At 43.5% G+C, this 24333-nt stretch overlaps 1 protein-coding gene across 2 annotated transcripts in view; it reads right to left on the minus strand.

The window, feature by feature from the left end:
* The window catches only part of Maats1 (MYCBP-associated, testis expressed 1), a 44107-nt gene that overhangs the window by 15639 nt on the left and 4135 nt on the right, over positions 1-24333 (minus strand). The window contains exons 2-10 of one of the 2 annotated variants that reach the window (NM_001081025.1): positions 22952-23028; positions 22112-22269; positions 20350-20433; positions 19362-19418; positions 18776-18957; positions 14816-14993; positions 10745-10902; positions 7979-8161; positions 6857-6999 (exon numbers count right to left, since the gene is read on the minus strand). In NM_001081025.1, the coding sequence (NP_001074494.1) occupies positions 6857-6999; positions 7979-8161; positions 10745-10902; positions 14816-14993; positions 18776-18957; positions 19362-19418; positions 20350-20433; positions 22112-22269; positions 22952-23028 (1220 nt within the window). Of the gene's footprint in view, positions 1-6856; positions 7000-7978; positions 8162-10744; positions 10903-14815; positions 14994-18775; positions 18958-19361; positions 19419-20349; positions 20434-21107; positions 21340-22111; positions 22270-22951; positions 23029-24333 lie in introns of those variants that run through there. The other variant, XM_006522245.3, reaches the window with a different exon arrangement.

A 24333-nucleotide genomic window follows, 5' to 3' on the forward strand; every position in this document is an offset into this window, starting at 1 on the left:
CCCAAGTCACACAGTGATACTTTGCCTCATTGTGTAAACATTTTTTAAAAAAAATTTTTTTAGTTTAGTGTTATTGTGTGTGTGTGTGTGTGTGTGCATGTGCACAAGCACACATGTGTATGTGCAGATAAATGACAATTCTTAGAAGTTGGCTCTCTCTTACCACCATATGGGTCTTGGGGATTGAGTGAGTTCAATAGGTCAGTTTAGGCAGTAAGTACCTTTACTGCTGAGCCAACTCACCTGTCCATCAAAAATGTGTTTTTCCAGCGAAATTTCTTACCAAGAACAACCTGAAAATCCTATACTGTGGTAACTGCTTCAGGCCATTCTGGGTATTTCTCCTCTGGTTTCTGTGCCATAGCTCATGAAGCAACTTTGGAAGACAGTCCACCATCCTCCCCTCAGACAGTCCTGGATTCTCAAAATAGTGAATCCTTGCAGAGATGCTTTCCTTGACAGCCTGGTACTGAGGAGTCTCTTCAGCCCAGTTCTCCAAACCAGGAGAGTCCGTGTAAGTGCCTCTCGCTCCAAACCCCAGAGGAGAAACAGAAACAAGGGCACCAAAATAGAGCAACACTATCAATACCTATAGATATTTCAGACATCAAATGTGGCCCAGCTACCAGCAAGACTAATAGGATGCTACCACGTAGTCAATTTATCTCAGTTATTATCTGATGCCAAACTTTAGAATGTCAAGTTTTAAGCAATATGCTTGAAAGTATACCAAAAAGACAAGGCCGGGCAGTGGTGGCGCATGCCTTTAATCCCAGCACTTGGAAGGCAGAAGCAGGCAGAATTTTGAGTTCAAGGTCAGCCTGGTCTGCAGAGTGAGTTCCAGAAGAGCCAGGACTACACAGAGAAACCCTGTCTCGAACCCCCCACCCCACTCCCAAAAAAAGAAAGTTAGAAATCTTCGTAGGTCATATGTCTCGAAGCTATCAAATAGAATGATAAAACACCATGCAGTTAAAAAATTATGAATTATCAATTTCTAGAGATTTCCATTTCATAAGCTGGGTGTGGTGGCGCACGCCTTTAATCCCAGCACTCCGGAGGCAGAGGCAGGCGGATTTCTGAGTTCGAGGCCAGCCTGGTCTACAGAGTGAGTTCCAGGACAGCCAGGGCTATACAGAGAAACCCTGTCTCAAAAAACAAAAAACAAAAAAGACAAGAAAAAAAATACAACTATCTAAATGGTCAAACCAACAAGTCCTAAGCAGGCACATGTTGGAATAGTCAAATACTTAAAAATATCTCTGATTAATATGATAAAGGAACGGATTGGGAAAGTAGACAACATATGAGAAGCAATGCAAAGAGATGAAAACGTTCTAACAGAACCACAAAGCATAGTTAGAAATCCAAATGCTGTAACAGAGACAAAAATGCCTTCAACAGGCTCAGAACTAACTTAACATAGCCAAGGTAAGAATCAAGTAGTTTGAAAATGGTCAATAAAAGCTTCCCAAAATGAACTATAATGAGAAAACAACCAGTAACAGAATAGAATCCCCAGGAATTGTAGAGAATAACAAAAGGCATAACACACGAGGACCTGGAATACCAGATCATGGGAAAAGAGTCAGAGAGATGGGTATTCCTTGACAGAAGGCTTGCAGGAAGTTCTGGCTTCAATTCCAGCACCTCATAAAACGAGCATGGTGGCTCATGTCCATGAGCCCAGCTCACAGGAAGCAGAGACAGGAAGATCAGAAGTTCAAACACATTCTTAGCTATATAGTGAGTTTGAGGCCAGTCTGGGCTACACTGGGACCCTGGGGGGGGGGGAGGAAAAAGGAGATAGGAAGGAAGAAAGAGGATAGAGAGGGCAAAGTAGAGGAGGGGGAGGGGAGGGCATAGAAGAGAGGAGAGAAGGGGAAAGAAGAAGCGAGCAGGGGAAGAGAGAGGAGAGGGGAAAATATGGGAGGAAAAGGGAGAGGTGGGAAGGAGAGTAGAGTGAGGGGAGAGAAGGGGAGGGAAGGAGAGTAAGCAGGAGAGAACAGAAGAAATATTTCAAACAGTAATGGCTGAAACTTTCCAAAATCATTCTAAAAACACCAAGTATCTAGGAAACTCATGATATAGCAAACAAAATAAAAACCTCAAGTAAAGACAAAAGTTTAGATGCAGACTCCTTGAATTAAAGAAAGCCTCAGAGAGTATTTTGAAAGATACTAGAAGCCATGGGAGACATCACCTTTCCTACACAGAAACAATGAGAACAACAAATTTCCAGTCAGAAATTACAGTAAATAAGATGTTGAAGTGCTGAGAGAGAAAACCGCCTAGGGGGAAGCTCTGTACCGGGAGAGGAGTCAGGCTGGAGACACAGCTGAAGGCTAAGACTATGGACTCTTCCTGCAAGATGACCAAAGTTTGGTTCCCAGCACCTACATTTGGCAGCTCACAACCACCTGTGACTTCAGCTACATGGAATCTAATGCCCTCTTCTGAACTCCATGGGCACTGCACTCATGTGCACATACACACTCGCGTGCTCACACATACACACACACATGCAAAGATAAATATTTTCAAAGAAAAAAACTAAAATAACCTTTGTGCTTTGAAGAATAGTGTCCAGAAAGTTAGAAGACAACCCACAGAATGGAGGGACGGTCTGAAAGTAATAAAGGTCTAGTCTCTAGAATATTTTTTAAATTCAGTAACAAAATGACAACTGTCTTTTAAAATAAACAAAATATTTAAATATACAAGGTACCAACGGGTACTTTAAAAGATCCTTAATGCCATCAAGCATTGGGGAAATGCAACTCAAAACCACATGGGGACACCACCTCACTCCTGCTGAAATGGCTAGAAGAGAAGAGACCATAGGACACAAAAGGGTGTGCAGCAACTGGAACCCATACACCCTGCCACTGAGACAGAAATCACGTAGTCACTTTGGCAAAAACTGGGCAGTTCATCAAAACCTAAAACAGCTGCTGTGTGGGCTAACTTCCTACTCCTAGACACACATCCAGAAGAGCCACAGCCACGCCTCTCCAAGGCTAGAACACAGAAGGCCATAGCGCCAACAGTAGAGGTAACTGAAGTGCTCATCGGCTTAGGAGGGACTAAGTAGAATGTGGTCTGCCCACACAATGGAATATTATGTAGTCATCAAAAGAACGAAGACCTGGAACTGTGCTAGACTATGCGTGGGCCTCAGGAACACTGTGCTGGGTGGCTGAAGCTAGTTGCCACATGCTATTTAGTGTATGGTTCCATTTGTGCAGCACTGTTTGTTCAGAACAAAGAGCTCCATAAGAAGAAAGAACAAGTAGAACAGAGATTAGTGGGGTGGGGGGTGGGGATGATGGAATTAGTGAGCACAGACACAAGCCTGTGGACATGCTAACAGCCATTGGACTGTATTCTTTAAAGGTTTTTTTTTAATTTATTTATTATACGTAAGTACACTGTAGCTGTCTTCAGACAATCCAGAAGAGGGTGTCAGATTTCGTTACTGGTGGTTGTGAGCTTGTCAGTGTGGTGGGACTTGAACTCAGGACCTTCAGAAGAGCAGCCAGTGCTCTTAACCGCTGAGCCATCTCTCCAGCCCCTAAAGGGCGGATTTTACTGTATGTGAACTTGTACCTCCCTGCCCCAACTGAAAGCAAAGGTGGAAGACTGGACACAAAGCCTGGAGCTCACTGCCTGCAGACCATGCTGAAAAGGATCAAATTCTTAAGGCCGAAGAAAAAAACGATACGGGTCAGGGGTGTACACGTCTGTAAAGACGGCGAGAGCGGCAGAGACCAAATAAACAAAGGTAAAATAAAATCTTTTGGTCTTCTTAGTTTTTAAAATATCCGCTGTCATTGTGTGTGTGTGTGTGTGTGTGTGTGTGTCCCCTGTGCCATGGACAAGCACCTTTATCTGCTGAGCCATCTTCTTAGCCTAGTTTTGTGGTGGTGGGGGGGATGCTGTTTTGTTGCTTTGTTTTGTTGTTGTTGCTTTCTTTTCTTTTTCTTTTTCATTGATCAAAAAAAAAAAAAATTAAAGCAATAAAAATTAAAATGCGCCAAGCCTGCTGGCACACACCTGGAATCCCTGAACGAAGGAAGTGGAGGCAGCGGGATAAGGAGTTCATGGCCTTTCTCGGTTATTCAAGGCCTACATGGGCCACCTGTGATCCATCTCAACAAAATCAAAACCACCAGGGTGGGGAGGGGAGAGAGTGAAAGTGCACTGCGTGTCTACAGCACGTGTGTTAGGGAGCTGGATGACACTCCTGGTCCAGGGATTAGTGGAGACTTGAAAACAATCTGTCCCCACACTGGAGAGGCAGAGTATAAAATGTACGTAATCTGAAGGTAGGCTTTTATTCATTTATAAGGATAACCACATCCTGGTCTGTCTCCTCCTCTTCCCGCCCCTCCCTGCTCTCTGAGCATCAGCCTCCCAGTGCTGCTGAGGAATTAAACCAGGGCCTTGAACATGCTGGGTATGATGTGCCCGATTCTCGCCTCCAACCCTAAAACCTCACCAATCTCAGAGGGTTGGTATCAACGTAACTCTGGTCTCTGACCACAGCGCCCTTAAGCTAGAAGCTCACCAGAAATTGAGTTAAAATTCCTACGTATTTGGAAATTTTATAAGGCATTAAATACAGGTTCAAAGCCACACTGGATACTTTTAGATATTAGAATTAAGAATGGCAAACATCACATATCAAAACAAGTAAGACAGCAAAAATCAGCATTTGGAAGGAAATGCTTAGTTTAAAATACTTATATAAAGTTGGTGAATGTTTGAAATTGATAATCTATACGTTCAATTTTTCCAAGCTTAAGAAAATAATCACAGATCAATTCAAAGAGAAAGAGATATATAATAAATACAAGAGAAGAAAGTAGTGCACATATATATGTGTGTGTATATTGTTTGGAAGAACAGTTCCAAGAAAATGAGCAGCCCTCCAGTAAAAGAGATTAAGGAAAAAAGAGTCAAGATAATGTTACAAATGAAAAAAACTGGACATGACCATATAAAACAAATATGAAAAAAATACAATCAGTGATCATGTCAAAAAACTGAACAGATAAAATGAGATTCTAAATGATATAATTTACCAAAATGAATGCAAAGTAGCTCTCTATGCTGTAAAGAAATTGAAGCAAGGTTAAATTGCTTCTCATGAAGATACCAGTCCTCGATGGCTTTGTACGTCTTTCCACACTGAAGCGACAGATCATCTCAGTCTTGTTCAAGTTCTCAGAGAAGGAAGAAGGGATGCTTCAAGGCCACCTCAGGAGAATGCCTAAGTCTGATGCAATCCCACACGTGGGAGGGACAATTAGAAGGAAAAATAAGAGCCATGAGCTCTATTGTCTGACTCACTCGTAAGCAGAGAAGCAAAACATTAGCAAACCAGATCTAACAATGACTTAAAATGGACGATGCATCTTGACCACCTCAGGGTCATACGCTGCTGCAGGGTAGGTCGGTATTCACACGACATTTGCTCTGACAGACACAGCTGAGCACTGGAGAAGGTAAAGTGAACACACGGTCCAGAGCTTCAGCAGATGAGGAGTGAAAGTAAGTTTCTGCAGTACAACACAAAGTACAGGGGAAAAAAATCTTACAGAAAACGAGACCACTGAGCACAGCATTCAAGGAGAGCAAACGCAGGTGGGGACAGGGTAGGGGACAAAAGATATACGTGGTCTTTATCAAGGTCCTACGGATTTTCAACGTGTACATACGTGTCTGGATTCACATGTTTATGTGTGCTTATGTGTAGGTTTGTGCACATGCTCAGGTGTGTATGGGTGTGTGTGTGTGTGTGTGTGTGTGTGTGTGTGTGTGTGTGTAAACCAGAGGTCAAACTTAGATGTGGTTCCTCTGGACACAGCCATCTTGCTTTTTTTTTTTTTTTTTTTTTTTTTTTCATGAGGTCTCACTGAGACCTGGGGCTTGATTATTACGCCAGGCTGATTGGCCAGTGAGCCCAGGGATGCTACATCTGACTCTCCACTGCTGAGATACATGTGCCACCACACCCAGCTTTCTTACCTGGGTGCTGGGGCCTGAACTTAGGTCCTCATGTTTGTCCTCCAGCAAGTGCTTTACAGACTGAGCCATCTCCCCAGGCCTTGAGGTCTTATATTTTTCATGTGGAGTTGGGGTTCCTATAAGTTCTTATGTGTTACAGATACTATGGAGGGGCAAGCAAATATCTGTGGACAGGAGGATGTCATAAACCAGGGGTTCCAAAGTGCGGCTCCTGGGTCTACAGCAACAGTATCACCTGGAGACTTGTGAAGACTGCCCCACATCTCCGCGGCTTCACCCAGACCTATTGAGCAGACACTCTGAGGCTGAAGCCTAGTGGCACGTTTTAACAAGCCCGCCCTGGGATTCTGAGGCCGACATTCGATGACCATCCAACTTTCTTGCTTAGCTTTTAAACTAGATGAAAGGTCATGCCGCCTCTTCCTCTTGGTGACCTCACAGCAAACATAAAGGGAAGAAAAGGGAGCCTGTTACAACTCGTAACAGCAAGTAATTCCCAGTAGTAGAATTCGCTGGATGCCATGGTTTCAGGTTTTACACTATGCAGAGCCAAAGGAGGTAGCACTTTCAGAAAGTAGTAACTCTGTGTAGGGAGAGGTAACCTCTAGAAAGGTCTGCTGGTAGTTTGGAAGGAAGGCAGACTATACGTTAGTTCTGGACAGCATGGAGCACCTCCGAGAGAGAAAGCCTAGAAAGGAGAAGGAATGTAGGTTGTGTTTCAGGTACACAGTCGCCGCTGCCTTTGATGACTTGTGGTTCAGGGTGTAGCATTCCTAGGTAGAAGTTGGAATGGAAGGATCTAGTCTTCAGAGCTCGTCTATACCTTGTGAACTTCTGCCAACTCATAGTCCATCCTGGCTGTCCTCTTCAGAAAGCCGGCCTTGGTGGTAATGATTTGGGGCTTTGGAGGTTTGATCCTTGGCTGTGTCACAAAATCGGGGAGGGATGATTCAAGTTCCACTAATCCTACGGGAGGAAGATGGTGTTTTTAGTGTCCAGTGCTTACATTTAACGTGCTGAGAGTGCCCTGTTAGGTCTGTGAGCTGTTGGAAGGAGCCATCTCTTAAGAGGGTGAACGTTTCTAAAGGGTAAATTGTGTGAGGTTAGCGCCTGTTCTCAGTGACCTGGGTGACACAGCGAGAAACTATTCTAAAATAATGACGTGCCCTATGGGAAGTATAACCAGTAGCCAGCAGCAGGTCTACAGCCTTGTGACAGGTGGCGCCCCCATTTTGAAGTGGGTGTTCACCAATTCGTGATATTGTGCTCTGGAGATGTCGGTCTGGGTTCTAGGCTCAAGAGTCTAACCACCACTAATTCATGATCTTGGCCAGATGATGCTTCAGCTTGTGAGCTAAACTTTTAAAAATGTAAACTAGTCCCTCGGGCTTCATAAGAGGCACAGGTCTCTCCATCAATTGGCCGTCTAGTGACTCTGCCTTCTAGGTTTTAAACGTCTGTGATTTCAGTATAAATGTTTTGCTTATTTTGAAACCTGGTTTAAAGGGTTTTTGTTTCCATTCTTGTTTTTAAATAAAAAAATCTATTTCACAACTTGACTGCTGGAGTTTGTTTTTGGTTAGGAGTCTTGTTAAGTTGCTCAGGCTAGCCCCAAACTTCTGGGCTCTGGCAATCTGCCTGCCTCCAGATTAAAGCATTTGAAGCTATAGACAGTTGTTACTACACCTAACTGCCATGTTTGCATACATATTTAGTAGCTAACTGAATTTACTCTGTTAAATTATTCTACAGGTGTTTCTTTTCTCTGAGTCTGAGTTTTTATTACTTTGTGTGAACCTGTCCTGTCCTGACAAGCTAGGAAACGTGGTCACTGATGCTTTTTAAAATATTCTATTGCTTACCGTCAATGTACGGAACCCAGGTGTCTTCTCCTAAACTTCTAACAGCATGGATTTTTATTTTATTTTTAATTTTTTTTTTTTACCTTCATAGGTGTTGAGATAGTGGTTTCTGACTACAAAGTCCTCTGAGTTGTTGTCTGGGAAACGGCCAAGGCGAGACAGAGGTCCATAGACCTGAGATGCAAAGTTAGAGTAGTCCGAGATGATGTCTCTCCGCTGCAGCTTCCCTTCTATGTTCTTCCCCTTTCCCATGAGTTTTCTGATGTCTGAAATAAAAAGCTCTGTCATGGTTCTCTCCCCATACCTCTCTGAATGACAAACGCAGAACGCTTTGACTCAGCAGGAAGATACTGAACTGAGTGAGTATTATGAGGGACCACCACAGCTAGAGGGCAGCACTAGGAACAGCTCTTCCATCCGGGTAGCTCTGATACAGGCGAGGGTGGCAGAAACTGAGTCAGCGAGCATCCTCAATGTGGAGCCGCACGCAGCCCGCAGACTTGTGTGAGCGCGCACACACACACACACACACACACACACACACACACACACACACACACGTTTGAGATTCCCCGTCACAGGTATGCCACAAGAGTGAGGAAGTCGCACTGCAGGAGGACCCAGACCCGCGGCTACCTTGCACCAGTTGTTCACAGTTCATCTGCAGGTCTTTGTATGTGACTTTGAATGATAGAATTTAGTAAAATAGTTCACATTTGGCCATTTATCTATAAAAGCTAGTCAAATCCACCACTAGCTATGTTGTATCCCTAAAAGAAAAAAATGTCAGGGACATCTAAGTGCATAGCCAACAACAAGCTAGTTAGATCAAAAACAAATTAAAGGCTGAATTCACTGAAGAGAATTTTAAGTAAGATTTTAATTTTTGAATTGATTTTACTTTTTCTGAAAAACATTTTTAATGATCTTTTAAAAATGTGATTGAGTTGTTTAGAGTACATACATATCAACCGCTGATTTGAGCACATTAGTAGTTTAATTCTTATTTTTTTCCCATGAATTTGAGGCAGCTGGAAAGCTTTCAGAGATGGTTTTTAAATTCTTTCTTTTTTTAATCAGATCTTTGGGAATTTAGAATAGCATTGTTTGATTATATTCACCTCCCTCCTCAACCTTCCATTTTCCTCCCCACCCACCCGAGTGTCCTCCTTTTGTTTGTTTGTTTTTTACCCATAATGCCCCATTTGTGTTGTCCACAACACATACTCTTGGGTATGTGGCCTTCCACTGGGGTGTGGCAACTACCAGGCTCAGCACTCATAAAAGGTCATAGAATGTTTAAAAAATTAATTACGGTCTTAGTCAGGGTTTCTATTCCTGGACAAAACATCATGACCAAGAAGCAAGTTGGGGAGGAAAGGGTTTATTCGGCTTACACTTCCATACTGCTGTTCATCACCAAAGGAAGTCAGGACTGGAACTCAAGCAGGTCAGGAAGCAGGAGCTGATGCAGAGGCCATGGAGGGATGTTCTTTACTGGCTTGCTCAGCCTGCTCTCTTATAGAACCAAGACTACCAACCCAGAGATGGCACCACCCACAAGAGGACCTCCCCGCTTGATCATTAATTGAGAAAATGTCTTATAGTTGGATCTCATGAAGGCATTTCCCCCAACTGAAGCTCCTTTCTCTGTGATAACTCCAGCCTGTGTCAAGTTGACACAAAACTAGCCAGTACAATTACCTTCCATTTTAAGTGAATGTAGATATGCGTGTGCATGCATGCGTGTGTGCATTTGTGCGTGGGGGTGGGAGTGTCTGCCTAATGCCATGGCACACATGGGAAGTTTGAGGATAACTTTCAGGAGTTGGCTCTCTCCTTGCACTGAGTAGGTCCCAGGAATTAAATGCATTTACCCGGTGAACAATCGCAATGGCCCCAATAATACAATTAAAATGTAAAACGTTTTTCAATAAGAGAAACTACAAATAAGAAAAACTACAAAATTAAATTAAATGCTTGTTAATAATTTAAGGTTTTTATAAAACTTTTAACTTGGATTTTTAATTTAGTTCGTGTGTGTGTGTGTGTGTGTTCATATGGTGAGTGCACACGTGTATAGAAGGATGCACCCCTGTGCTAGTATGTGCAGAGGCCAGAGAAGGACACTGTGTCCTGTCCTATCACTCTTTGCTTTAAGCCCTTACACAGGCTCTCTCAGTGAACCTGGAGCCTGTTGGCTCACATACACTGGCTGGTCAGCCAGCCCCAGTAATTCTCCTCTCCTTCCCACGTTGTCCTGGGGTGACAGACAGACATGGCCACATCTAGGTGGTGTGCTGGAGATCTGAACTCAGATCTTTGTGCCTGGACAGCATGCGTGCTTAGTCACTGGGCCATCTCCTCAGCCTCTAATGTTAAAAAAAAAAAAAAAAAAAGTTTCTTAATCCTTCCCTAAGTTAGTAGTAAACTGTATATTTCACATTTTATGCATAAAATAAGAATGTATAATTATAGGATATATAAACATAAATACATCTGTGACATTAAATTTTTCTTGACAAGAGGCAATTGGGAAAAATGACTAAAATATCATCTTTGGGGCAGGAATTTAAGACGAAATTAACCAATGGGCTCCTTAAGCGGGGACTTGGGTTATGAATATAAGGGGCCTAATACCAACACTGATAGATAGTAACTTGGCTATCTGTTAGAACACGGTCACTTGACTTTCTTAGCAATTTCCCTCCAATGTCCACCTTCCAAACAGAACTCCTCACCCTTTCCTATTCAACACCAGGACCAAAGAATTTCATCTGAGTTTAGTCAGGCTTGGTCAAAGCCCCAAAACCGGGTCCCCTCCCTGGCCCGTTCATGCCACATATTACCTGATACATGCTTGTGACGGATCTGCGCCACTTTGGCCTCCTTGGCTTCCTGCAGTTTATACCACTGATCGTTCAGGTGCCTCATGTTCAGCTCATTCTGGTCCTCCTCACGCCTCTTCAGCAACTGTTTCAAAACCTCCAGGCGCAGTTCCTGCAGTCTTGGGGATAGATTACAGAGTATTATACTCTCTCAAACTGGGAGTTCTATTTGAGAGCCACCGCGGGCCCTTCCTGTGAGCATCGTATTCGTGTGCTTTAAAATGACCACCATGGCAAAAATGCAACAAGCAAGTTGAAACGGAAGGGCTGATGTCCACTCTAGCCGTAGATCTCTATACAGTGGGGGCTTGGGGAAGGGGTGCGCATGCGCACAGTCCAGAAGCCAAAGCACAGACAAAGAGCAGGCAGATGGGGTAAGAGATGGGCTCGGGTAAGAGGTGGGCTCTCTGAGCAGCTGAACCTAGAGAACGAGATTTGTGGACGGTTCTAGGTTAACGGAGCTGTTAAGAAAGAGGAGTGAAGAAAGCTGGGGTAGTAAGCGATCTTGAGACAGGGCTGGTCCCGACGTGGTAGCAACTCAGTCGATGACCTTCCCTTTCCTTCATAAATCGGTGCTCATGAGTTCCCCTGTGCTGCCTTGCTTATATATCCAGCCATGTCCTAGCTGTTTCTGAACCATTGTTTCTGCCGGCTTTGAATCCCCTGTTGGCTTCTGAGGCTCCCAAAACAAACCGAACAACAAATCCTGCTCCTTCTAGTCTATCCCTGCTTACGGCCTTCCCGCTGGGAATCTTTTCCTCCTCTAGAAGCTACTTGTATCCAGTCTTCGGCTCTCTCCCAAGCTGCCCTCACAGCTAAGAGTCTCCCTCCTTTCGGTCTCAGCTCCACAACGCTGTCAGGCTTTTCCTTGCACAACAGAGCTCTGAACACGTCCCACTCCGATTTAGAAATTCATTCATTAACTTCCGCACTCATCGGTCAGATGTTTACCAGGTACCCGCTGTATGTGAGGCAGGAAATAACGGCAGACGAGATGCACTGCCGACATACAGGCTTAGGAGCCAACCCTACAACACAAGATCAGTTCCAGGCCAGGAGGAAGATAGGAGCTCAGAGGGACAAGGAGGAGGAAGACAGGAGTGGGATTTGTTACAGGGAGAAGGGGAGGCCCAGCCTCAGCCAGGGAGATGAAATGGTTCAAAAGGCCTTGGGAAGCCTGGTGTGGTATGCACAAAAGCACAAGTTCAAAGCCAGCCTAGACTACATAGGGAAATTCTGTCTCAGAAAAGACCAAGGGGAAGTTGGGACTAAGAGTAGGGGGACCAGAGACAGGACAGGTGTGTCTCAGGCCTTCTCTAAGTGCAAACAGTGGAGGAGAGTGGGGACCAGGTGATAAATGCTTGGGGGGGGGGTGGCAGATGCTCTTAAAATTAAGCCACACAGGCTGGAGAGTCGACTCAGTGGTTAAGAGCACTGACTGCTCTTCCAGATGTCTTGAGTTCAATTCCCAGCAACCACATGGTGGCTCACAACCATCTGTAATGAGATCTGATGCCCTCTTCTGGTGTGTCTGAAGACAGCCACAGTGTACTCATATAAATGAATCTTTAAAAAAAAAAATTAAACCACACAACAGCAGCCCCTCAGCTTGAGTGAAAGATATAGTCATACACTACACAATGAATTGGGCCAACAATGGGCCTTATCTACCATGATGGTCCCTTAGCATTATAAGGAGGTTGAACAATTTATATCACCTAGTGACATGTAGCCATTGAAATGTCATAGCTCAATACATCATTCCCATTTATGGTGATTCTGTTGTAAACAGACATCCTGGGCAACCAGCCATGTAAAAGCATAGCAAATAGAATAATGTAGAACACTTAATAATGGTGACATTCCACTATGTAGGCTGACAGATTTACGCTGCTTGTTTACTGTTAATTAATAATTAATTAATTAACTAATTAATAGACAGGGCTTCATGTAGCCCAGGATGACCTCAAACTCAATATGCAGCTGATGGGTGGCCTTGAACTCCCAATCCTTCTGCTTTGTCCTGCTGAATGCTGACCATATAGGCCTAAGCCTCCCACCCAGGCTTTTCTTATTATCTTACTGTGTTATCTTTAAAGTATGTCATAAGACTCCACTGCCATGTTATGCAGGTGGCAGCCTGGGAAGCCCAGATTCACCACATCTTGACCTGTGACTGTCCAGGTTCACTCAATGGTGGACTCGAGTAGCAACGCCTTTCTCGGAACACACGCCGCCGTGGTTAAGCAGGCAGTGGATGGCCGAGGTTGTGCCAGGGTCACTTTGCCTGTTGGCTTTTCCTTCAGTTTCTTCCACGGCAAAAATGGAGATAGCTGCACCTCTCTCACAAGGTGGTTGTGGGCACCGGATGGGTTAATGCACGCTAACTTAAGTGTAAAACGGAACTGTCTGGAAGGTTCGTTCGCTCTGACACAGACTGCAGGCTCTAACCTCCTGATTCTGTAGGCTTTGGGTAGCTCAAGGATACGGGTTTCTAGAAAGTTCTCAGAGCATGGCATGCACAGAGAAGGTGCTCTGAGTGCTGTGCTCTGCATCTTTCCTCCTCATCACTGCTGACATCAGTGGCTTCTGGCTCTTCCTGCAACTTTCTCAGAAGCCTGCTCTTCCCAAGCCCCCCATCTCGAGCAGTAGCGCTCTTCTGTCTAGAGTTAGCTTGCTGTTGCGCAGGCTCCTACCCCATCCTTACCTCAGTCCTAATGAACAGCTGCCCTGAGGCTCAGAAACCAGCCATTCACTAGGCTTTCCTACCTCACAGCAGAGCCTGGGCGCAGGGGGAACTGAAAGTGTGTTTATTAAAATTGGCCCCAGGTGTAAATCGCCTTCTGAGGTGATCACTCTGCCCAGAAACATCCTCAATAATGCACTTTTACTAGACACATTCTTCTCCAAAGAATGGCATTCAGCGTAAATGTCTATGGACCACAGAGGACACTGAGTCCCCGGCCACACACTGTTTTCCAGTGAGTTGTTAGCTTTTACCAAAACTGCACGTGGTATGATTCAGGCTTAGTAAAAAAAGGAATTGGAAAAAAAAAAATTGAAATTCAACAGCAGACTGAGTACTCTCTTGGTTCTTCTCTGGTGCACAAGGGGCTTTGAGAACACTGTGCAGCACCACAGGCCCCAGCACAAACGAGAACAAAGGCCAGCCTCAGCAGGCGCCTTCCCAGCATGCCTGTTAAGGGACGCTGTGGTCCTAATAATGTCGCTTCATTTCTAGACATCAGCAACAACCTCATCACCAGAAACACATCAGGAGAATGTATTCAAAGCACATTACACGCTTGCTGAAAAACGGCCTTATGTGGTACACTATACCAATCATATCATCACCACCACCACCACCACCATCACCACCGCCACTATCACCGTTATCACCCCCACCAGGTAACATGTGAAACTGGAGAAGTTCCGAGACCTAGCCTCATTTATGCTTGTTGCTGTACGAGCTCATCTCTTCGCAGACAAAGCCTCCACAATTTTCCTTCCCAGTGGGAAGTGCTCTAACAGCGATGGCTAGAACTGGGGTATCCTACGAGTCTTGGAGGGTAGGAATGAGAGGGCTGTCTATGAGGCTGTTGTGTGAGACGTAAAGGGGCCTCTTGCCTAAGCATGGCGGTTCTGGGAATGACCCAGGGCAGGTCTCTAAGATGCTTGGCAGAAATCACTGGGCCAAATCTGGAGCAGGGTTCTTTGATTTCATGTTTGACTTCACAGAGGTTGAGAATTGTTTTTAAACACACATATTTGGGGGAAATGCTTCCAGATTACAAACAAACAAACAAACAAACACCTAATAATGTGTCCAGGGGTGGTGGTGATAGCACACGGCTTTAATCCCATCACCTGGAAGGCAGAGACAGAGTGGATCTCTGAATTCAAGGCCAGCCTAGTCTACAGAGTGGGTTCCAGGACAGCCAAGACTACACAGAGAAACCCTGTCTTGAAAAACCAAACTGAATAAATAAATTAAATAATAACGTGTGTACACCCATGAGCCCAGGAACCTACTTCTCAATCTCTCCTTCTCTGAAGGCCCACTCCTTCCTCTCCATGGCGTTCATCATCTTCCTCCTCTTCTCAGCCTGGACACTGTCATTCAGTGGGGGCAGAGTGGCTTCCCAAGCTCGCTTCTCCCGGGCCCGCTCTATTATTTCCACCTCAGCTTGTCCTGCTGGGAGACCTCGGCCTGCAGGGGATGTCAGAGCTCAGGAACACAGGGCAAACCCACAAGCCACCCCTATATGCTTCCCTCCCACCCTGCTCTAGAGTCAAGGGTTAGGATGTAAAATGGTGCCGCTGGGAAAGGCAGCCTGGATGCTTCAAAACTAGCATGTGGCCTTCGTGCCTCCTCTTACTGAGGCAGACATTGTTTTAGTTGTATACATGTTCAGCGACCACTGAATAATCACCGTGGAGTGTCCGTACTAGACAAGTCCATAGTCTTAAAATGCAAAGAGGGGTCTGGAGAGACGGCTCAGTGGCTGATCTTCCGAAGGACACAGGTTCAGTACCCACATGGCAGCTCAAAACCATCTGTAACTCCAGTCCCAGAGGACCTGACACCCTCTTCTGGCTTCTGTGAGTTCTGCATACATGTAGTACTGCATACATGCATATGCAGACAAGACACCCCACACACTTGAAATGAAAATAAATAAAATTTCCAAAAATGTTAAATGAAGAGGGAGTGATATATCAGTGATTGGAATTTGTTGAATGGGAGTTAAAAAGAGATACATACTTTTAAAAGACCAGTCAATGGATAGCTATTAGCTGATGATCTTTTTCACTTTGTCTCCTATAGTGAATATACAATCTAGAAGTACACCTCACCTCCATCTTTAAGAGTTTAAATACTTATGGCACTATGGTCATGGCTCAGAGACACAAGCAGAGACCTAACTCAACGTGGCTTCTCTGGCACAGGGTTTGGGAACCCAGGAGCATATTCAGTGGCTAGCAGATCTAAAGGCAGCTTCGACTTGGTACATCATCTTCCTAAAACTGAAAACTACTAAGGGGAATAGGTGCCATGTGGGTTTCCTGTGTAATATTTGATTTTTTTCATTTAAAAAAAGTAACAAAAGTCTAACGAGAAAAGTTTCTAACATATATAAAAAGCTACTTCTTAATTTTCTGTGCTATTTCTTCCAAGTCTTGTTCACTCATTAGTGGAAGTACTGTCAATTCAGTTAATGTATGAATAAATATATAAGTTTAAAGAAATGTGTAGAGCCTGGAAAGATGGCTCAACAGCAAAGAGTGCAGAACCAGAGTTTGGCCCCAGCACCTACATCAGGTGGCTCACAACTGCCTGTGAGCACTACAGGACCAGCGCCCTCTTCTGGCCTCCACAGGCACTGCACTCACATGCACACACACACACACACACACACACACACATACAATTGTATAATTATAATTTTTTAAATCTAAGGAAAGCATGTTTTTAAAAACTAAAAGGTAACAACGTAAGAGGAAATTAATAATTCCACGTGTATTGTATATGAAAACATATACAGATATATGAATATAGCATTTGTGTAGGGTTTTGCTTATTTAAAAACAAACAGTACAAAAATACCATAAATATTTATACTTGACAGCTGTGTTATTTATCAAATATCCTTTTCACCTTTTCTATTGAAATAAATTTAAATACTAAAAATAAAGTTAATGATTGCTTTAATCACCATACTGAGCCCTGTTCTCCTCTTCCCTCTCCCAAGATAAACACAGAAGGGGTTCAGAGCACTTTTCCTGAGCTTGGCATTTTGTGAATCTCTTAACGTTCATGTGTCTGTGACTTAATCACTTACAATATAGTAAGAACTGTTCAAATTCATTTACCCTTCAACAAATCCCTATCATGGAAATACAATGGTTCCTATTTTACAAATAAAGATGCCAAGGGACTAAAAGTTGACGTCAGCTGCGTGGGGTGGAGTCGGTATTAAATGCAGCAGTCTATTTTGTGTTCTTACGTATCGAGGTTATCCCCTAATGGGGCATGAATTGGAAGCCAGATTTGACTCCGAGATGAGATGGAAGAAGTATATGAAAACAAAGCATATCGACTGTTAAAAATAGCGACCTGTGTAACATGGTTCATGTGTCTACTCGCAGGTGAAGGCTGAAGAACTATTACACATGTGCTATTCTGAAACACCTCTTTATCGCACTCCATGGTGGGGCATGGGCTCCAGGCACAGAGATATCGAGGACTTCATTCGGTTTAAGCTCGCATGGCCTGAGTCTATGTCCTGAGTCTACACAATACTGCATCCAACATCCCTGCCCTGGTCTCGCTGTGCCCACCCTCAGCTTCCCTGGGGTTCTTAGGAGAAACGCTCCAGCCTGGCAGATAGAACATAAGATAGGATTGCTTTAACTCTGGAACGTGCCAGATTTACCTTCAGAAGGCATTCACAGCTTCCCCCCTCCTTTCCCTCCCTCCCTCCTTACCACACAGCTTCTAGTCCATCTCAGTTGCCCCCTGCGAACTTTATAAACCAGAGTAGCTCACTGGAAAGGGAGTTTGAGAAAGGTAGCTGACAGTTAGACCAGCAGCAGGAATCTGGGTTAGAATTCCTTGGAGGTGTAACTTAGGAAGGAAAGACATCATATCCATTGCAGCACGAGCTTCTCACTCCCAGGCATGGTGTGTCTCTGCCTCCACCACACCTCCATAGGCCTAAAGAACCGTTTTAAACTTTCCTCTCTAAATTCTGGGCGTGTCCGGTCACTAGGTGACTGAGCCCACTCTACTCTGGTGTAGCTATTCTGTGATCTTTTCCATTAACACTTCTATTTGCATTACAACCCACACAGCAAAGTTGCCCGTCTTTTCTTGCATGTTGATTTCACGATCAGCTCCCTTGTGGGTCACACTTTTTCGTCACTTAGTGTGTTGTTGTTGACAGGGTCTCGGCTGTCCAACACTGTCTAGCCTAGAACTCACAGAGATCCACTTGTCTCTGTCTCCTGAGTGCTGAGATTAAAGGTGTGCACTGTCACGCTGGCCTTTTATTAGGGTTTGCTTTCTTTGTTTTGTTGCTGTTGTTTTTAAAGATTTTTTGTTTGTTTGCTTGTTTATTTATTTAATGTATACGAGTTCACTGTCGCTGTCTTCAGACACACCAGAAGAGGGCATCGGATCCCATTACAGATGGTTGTGAGCCACCATGTGGGAATTGAACTCAGGACCTCTGGAAGAGCAGTCAGCACCCTTAACCACTGAGCCATCTCTCCGGCCCAGGGCTTTGTTTGCTTGTTTGTTCATTCGTTCGTTTTGGTCTTTTGTTTTGTTTGTTTTTAATATCACAATTTTATTTTACGTGCACGGGTGTTTTGCCTGCATGTGTGATACTGCACCGCTTTCATATCTGGCACTCTGCAGAGGCAGGACAAAGCCATGTTCCCTGGAATTGAAGGCACAGGTGATTGTGAGGTACCATGGAGGTCCTGGGAGTTGAACCCAGGTCTGCTGGAAGATCAGCCAGTGTTCTTAAGCACTGGGCCATTATCGCACCCCTTTATCCGGCTTTTAAATGAGCATTGTTTACAAATAAAAATAGTTTTGTTGCTGCTAGCTGAACCTCATCCCATATTTCACCTTTACAGCACTTCCTCTCAGTTCATTTTATCTCTCTGTCACATTCTGGAACTACCTTTATTTATTTGTTGTTTTAAATACATCTGCTGGCCATTTGTCTTCTTTTGAGAAATGCTTCATCAGGCTCATTGCCCATTTTTAAATGATGTTATGTCTTCTCGCTGTTTGCCGTTCTTGTATATTCTAAAGGCGGAGACTAGCCCCTTCCTAATACTTTTATGCAAACACTTTCTCCCAATATGTGAGTTATTTGCTTCACTGTATAAACCAGAATCGCCTGAATCTGGGTCACTCCTAGGAACTCAGTAGTATATATTACTATCTGTAATACTCAGTGAGAATTGCCAACTCACCCCAAGTCAGATTAGCCAGGGTCAAGAGCTCAGGGATGGTGTCTTGACACACGACATATTCTGGAGAGTATGGATCTGTTTGAACGTCTGCATCCCGGTAATCAGTCTGAGTGGCCACAGTGGACTTGGTAGGGATGATTGCGTACTTGGAAGACTCGGGAGTAAGAAGAAGTGGTTGTGTCCTACAAGGGTAAAAGTAAAGGCTGAAACTCAATGTGAACACTTAAAATACTACACAACCAGGTAAAAGCCACTGTATCCCCATGGACACAGTGATTTATGCTTATTACACAAAGGGTATTAAAACAGCAACATTCATTTAATGCTTCCGTTATTTCTAACCTTATTCCTTTAAATATTACCCATGACACACTAAAAACAAAATTAACAGTGAGTTTTAATATCCCATATAACAATAATACCCAGACCTTGGCATACAGAAAAATCACCAGAGGGACCAGGAAGGCTCCTGCCTACGATGGCCGGCAATCCATAGCTCGCAAAGTATTGGCCTAGAGAGCTGCCTTCTGGAAGCAAGTGTGAGGTGAATGGTGGGTTAAGACGGTTTTGAAATAAAGTCACTTACTTGACTGGTGATAAAACAACGTTCAAAGGCATCTGTTGAAGAAATGGCAGGAAGGGCCTGGGGGTGGGGGAGAAAGCACAGGTGAGGTTTTCATACTGGCTCGCAACTTTCTTCTTATTTTAATTATTCTTCCCTAAAACTCAGCGAGTTTGAATAAACTTTAAAAAAAAAAAGGAATATTCAAAGTTTTGTGTATACAAGACCACTGGAGATGTTCTTATTTAAGATGCAAACGTCCAGCTGTGGCCCAGGAGATCCGGCCAGAATAGGGCACATCTGGAACTGTGCACTCACTGTGCACGCTGGCATCTCCTGGGCAGCCATATTCTCAGGAGCATCTTTCTACTTGGCCTTCTGATACTTGCTATTCTCCAGTGGCTTCTCAAGTTCTTGAAACCTTCTGAAACAATCAAGGGCTTCCTTTAAAGCCTCCCCGCTTCCACCAAGAGCCTAAGAATTTGTATCTACTTTAGTTAAGAAGTTAACTTTTTTTTTTTTTCTGAAAAAAAAAAAAAAAGTATCAGAACACTTCTATTAAGGGACGATTGAAAGGAAGCTTATTCAGATGTGGTATCAAGGTTATTTTCTAACCCAGGATTGGGAAGGAAGTCCTCCTTTTGGATTAGTCTGCCTTGAGTCTGCGATTATCACGGGAGTATGAATCCCAAATGAAATTCAGAAAATCCCTTGACTGGGTTGAAGCAGCGTTCACAAGTATTGTCCATTTGACACACTTAGCAATTTCCCCGCACCGTGACTTCAAGATACATGTTATATTTGGCTTCATTTGATAACTCCGTTTTCTTATCAACTATGCACCCTTTGTTGCCATGGTACCTCATTTACCCTCTGTGATATGTCTGTTGTGAAAAGTAGATAATAATGAGGTAAAGAACTAGACATGATGGCTGACATTCTGACCGCTGCCCCACCATAAGGACCTCTCCCAGCACTGACGCTCTGATGTTTATTGCTCTTTACTTTCTACCTGTCAAAGAACTTATAGCGGTTCTTTCCAGAAACATCCGGATCTTCATCCTTTTCCTTGGGCATCTGGAAAGAAGTGTCCATCCTAAAATGAAGCAGAGAAAGATGTTCAAGTCGTCAACTCTACATGTCATGTTTCTGTGTGTTGTAGGAGGGACAGAGAGAGCATTTGGCTGGCCTACGTCTTACACTAGATACAATCATTGGATCTGGTAAGAGGGAACGTAAGACCTGGGAAGTAAGGAGGTTTATAAAATCCCAAATAAAAATATTGCCACTCTTAATGAAAATAGCAGAGTTTCAAGGGTAGTTTTATGCCCTGTCTGGGACACAACATTATTAATTAGCTTACCATGACTTATAATTCATTTAAATAATCAAGATTTCAGTAGAATTATTTTTGAAGTTACTTTACTTGTAAGTAAACAAAAGAACAACAATAGCAAACCAACCAACCAAAAACAGCCCAACCATAGTTAAGGTTCTAGCAGAAAACATCACTTGCAATTTCTGAGGTGAACCAAAAGAATAACAGACTGGGTCATCCCAGTCTTTGGTGGTGAGCTATCCTTTAACGTACACATAAATATGCATTCCAACCTTCTGAAGACTTTTAGCTATATATATATATATATATATATATATATATATATATATATATATACATATACATATATATTTATATATAAATTATATATAATTTATTTTTATAATAATATACAACATGTCAAATATAATATAAGCATATATAACTGTTACCTCCTTCCAGCCTAGCAAGGCTGGCTGTGACCATCCACCACCGGCTTAAGCGGAGCCACCTGCTGTGCTGCTCCTTTGATGTGCCACTACCCGCCTAAGGTCCAACCTGCCCGAGGCCTAACCAGTTCTCTTCCAAGAATTTTCCGGAGTTAGCACCAAACTGTGATCTTTGATCTTCGAGAGTTCCCACTAAAAGGCTGACCTATGTACTTCAAAGAAACTTTGCATGGCTAGGGATGGGCCTCCCCTCTTCTTTATAAAGGGTGTTTGTTGACATTAAAATTGAACCTTGATCAGAATGACTGTCTTGGTTACAGCTTTCTCTAGCTCCCTCTTCTCTTCCAGATTCCAAGATGCCTTTCCAGACTAGAACCCAGACATGTGAGTCGCTGGCCGGACACAACATATAACAATATTATGATGTATGTAATAATATAATATAATAATATGTGATTATATATTGTATTATAGTAATATATCACATGTATTATGATATTAATTATTATATGGTTATATATTAAGCAATAATGATTATACATTTATATATATATGTATATATAAATGTATATATACAAATATGTATATATACTTATATGAATGTATAGCCATTACTTCTTTTTTTCATTAATTTATTAACTCGCTTTACAGTGAATAATTCACAGTCCCTTTCCCTCCTTCCCTCCCAGCCCCACCTTCTCACCTCCTCTCCCATTTCTCCCTTCCATTCTCCGCAGAGAAAGGGTACCCCCCCAACCCAGGCACCAACCCACCCTGGCACATCAAGTCACTTCAGGACTAAATGCATCCTTTTGTACTGAGACCAGACAAGGCAGCCCAGCTAGGGGAAAGGATCCAGAGATTACCTCTTACTCAGTCCTGTTTTAGAAAGAGGGATTTACATCACAGCTGTAAACTTTCAAATCATGTAGAGTAATTAATCCTTTAAAATATCAAATTCATTAAAAACGTGGCTATGTTTCAGAGCAGGAATCCCTGGTACATACGCAGCTTGAAGCCGGAGTACTTCTTTGTGTTTGGCTTCTTGTCCCCTCCACTCTCGAGTGACGTGCAACGGGACAGGGTCTGTCTTGCTCCAGTACATAGAGTATCTTGGGTGATGAAACAGGTTACTGAACATGGACCGAAAGTTGGGAACTTTTTTCTGATGTTAGGAACGGGAGGCAGAGGGGAAAAGATCAAAAATTGTATGGTCAGATTTTCTAATACGAATCATATTGTAAGCTTTTCCATAAGTACAGATGACGTATGTAGCAGCAAAAGAGGAGTCACTGGTACCCGCACACACTATCTCTATGAGGATATGCAAAAAGCTGGCAACAGTGGCAGGTATGTGGCAGGGGCATGGGACTATGTTACTCTGTATTACATATGCCTTGCCAACACATAAACTCTCCTACATGGGTGCATACATAATTCCCATTGACTTAGTTTATGGGTTCCTGCGTGCGGGTGTGTGTGTGTGTGTGTGTGTGTGTGTGTGTGTGTGTGTGTGTGAATCCAGGTGCCCAGAGAAGTCAGTTAAGGGCATCCAATTCTCTAGAAATGGAGTTATGAGCAACTCAGTTACAGATGGTTGTGAGTCACCAGACCTGGGTCCTTATACAAGAGCAGCAAGCGCCCTTAACCTTAAGCTATCTCTCCAGCCCAGTGTATGGGGTCTTTGTTTGCTATTACTTGAATAAATGAGCTACATGTATTAATGGGCCTGGTCCCCCATAATCATAGTATTGTAATTCCTACAGTTTCCCAGATCCTGACTAGTGAGTAGCCAGACCAGATGATTCGGATTGACTAGGTCGTGTTAGTAGATGAATTAGACTTACCAGTCTGCTTCGAATCAGGGTGGCTTGGATATTGGCCTGTGCATGGTCTCGCTCACTCGACACAATAAATAACGGGTCTGTAAGGCAGTAAAATGACATAGAGAAGGAAGCATGTTTACCAGGAACAGAATGTGACTCTCTCATTTACCTCTCTCATTTTTATGTGTCTTTCTATTTTTTAAATTGAAAATAGATTTTAATACAATATATTCTGATTAGCTTTCCATCCCCAAGCCCCTCTGGATCTTTTTCTCCTCCCCTCTCATCCAAATCCATGCCTTTCTCTCTCTCTTTAGAAAATAAACAGGCATCTAAAAATGATAATAAAATAAGATAAAAATCTCAAGCAAACTGGGATAAGATAAAAGAAACAGAACAAAAAGGCCCAGAAGAAGAAAACGCAGAGACAGAGACACACATGTTGGCTTTCCCAGGAATCCCATAAAAACACAAAAATGGAAACCATAATATATATGCAAACAATCTGTAAGGTAAATAATGATGATGATGATGATGATGATGATGATAAGCCCTGACAAAGCATTATGCATCAGAAAACCTTCAAAAATGCCATGGAGTTTACTTTGTGTGGGCCATCTACTGCTGGGCATGGAGCCTGGCCTTCAGTTGGAGAGAACTTTTTCCTCTGTGAGTGGTTACCAGTTGGAGATAGTTTCTGGGATAGGGATAGGGCTTGTGTCCACTTCCCCTCTCAGCACTGGATTCCCATCCGGCTTAGACCTGTGCGGGCCCAGTGCACACTGCTACAGTCTCTGTGAGTTCATATCGGCAGTGGCCCTCCTGTGTTTAGAAGACCTTGTTTCCTTGGTGTCTTCCATCCCCTCTGGCTCTTACAATCTCTCTGCCTCCTCTTCCTCAGGGGTCCCCGAGCCCCGAGGTGAAGAATTTGATGGAGACATCCCATTTAGGGCTGAATGTTCCAAGGTCGCCCATTCTCTGTACATTGTTCAGTTGTGGGCCTCCGCATCTTGTCCCTTCTACTTCAGGAGGAAACCTCTCTGATGATGGCTGAGTAGGATGCTGATACATGACTATAGCAGAATGTAATTAGAAGTCATTTTATTGCTACATTCCTTTAGCAGGATAGAAGACACCAAGAAAACAAGGTCTTCTAAACACAGGAGGACCACTGCCAATATGAACTTGCAGTCCCCTATGTCCACAACCTATCTAGTCTCAGGTTCTTGGCCACCTGAGCCGTGGTGGGGATAGTTCCAACTCAGGAAACGAGCCCACAGTCAAAGCAGATCTTAGTTGGTTACTCCCCAAGCTCTGTGCCACTGTTGCACACTTTAAAAACAATTTGTTTTACATTCGTTCACCTGCCAGTGCTCCTGTGCGGGAGTCAGATCTCTCCTAGC

The sequence above is a fragment of the Mus musculus genome, chromosome 16 (genome assembly GCF_000001635.26).
Source record: "Mus musculus strain C57BL/6J chromosome 16, GRCm38.p6 C57BL/6J".
Taxonomy (NCBI): Eukaryota; Metazoa; Chordata; class Mammalia; order Rodentia; family Muridae; genus Mus; species Mus musculus.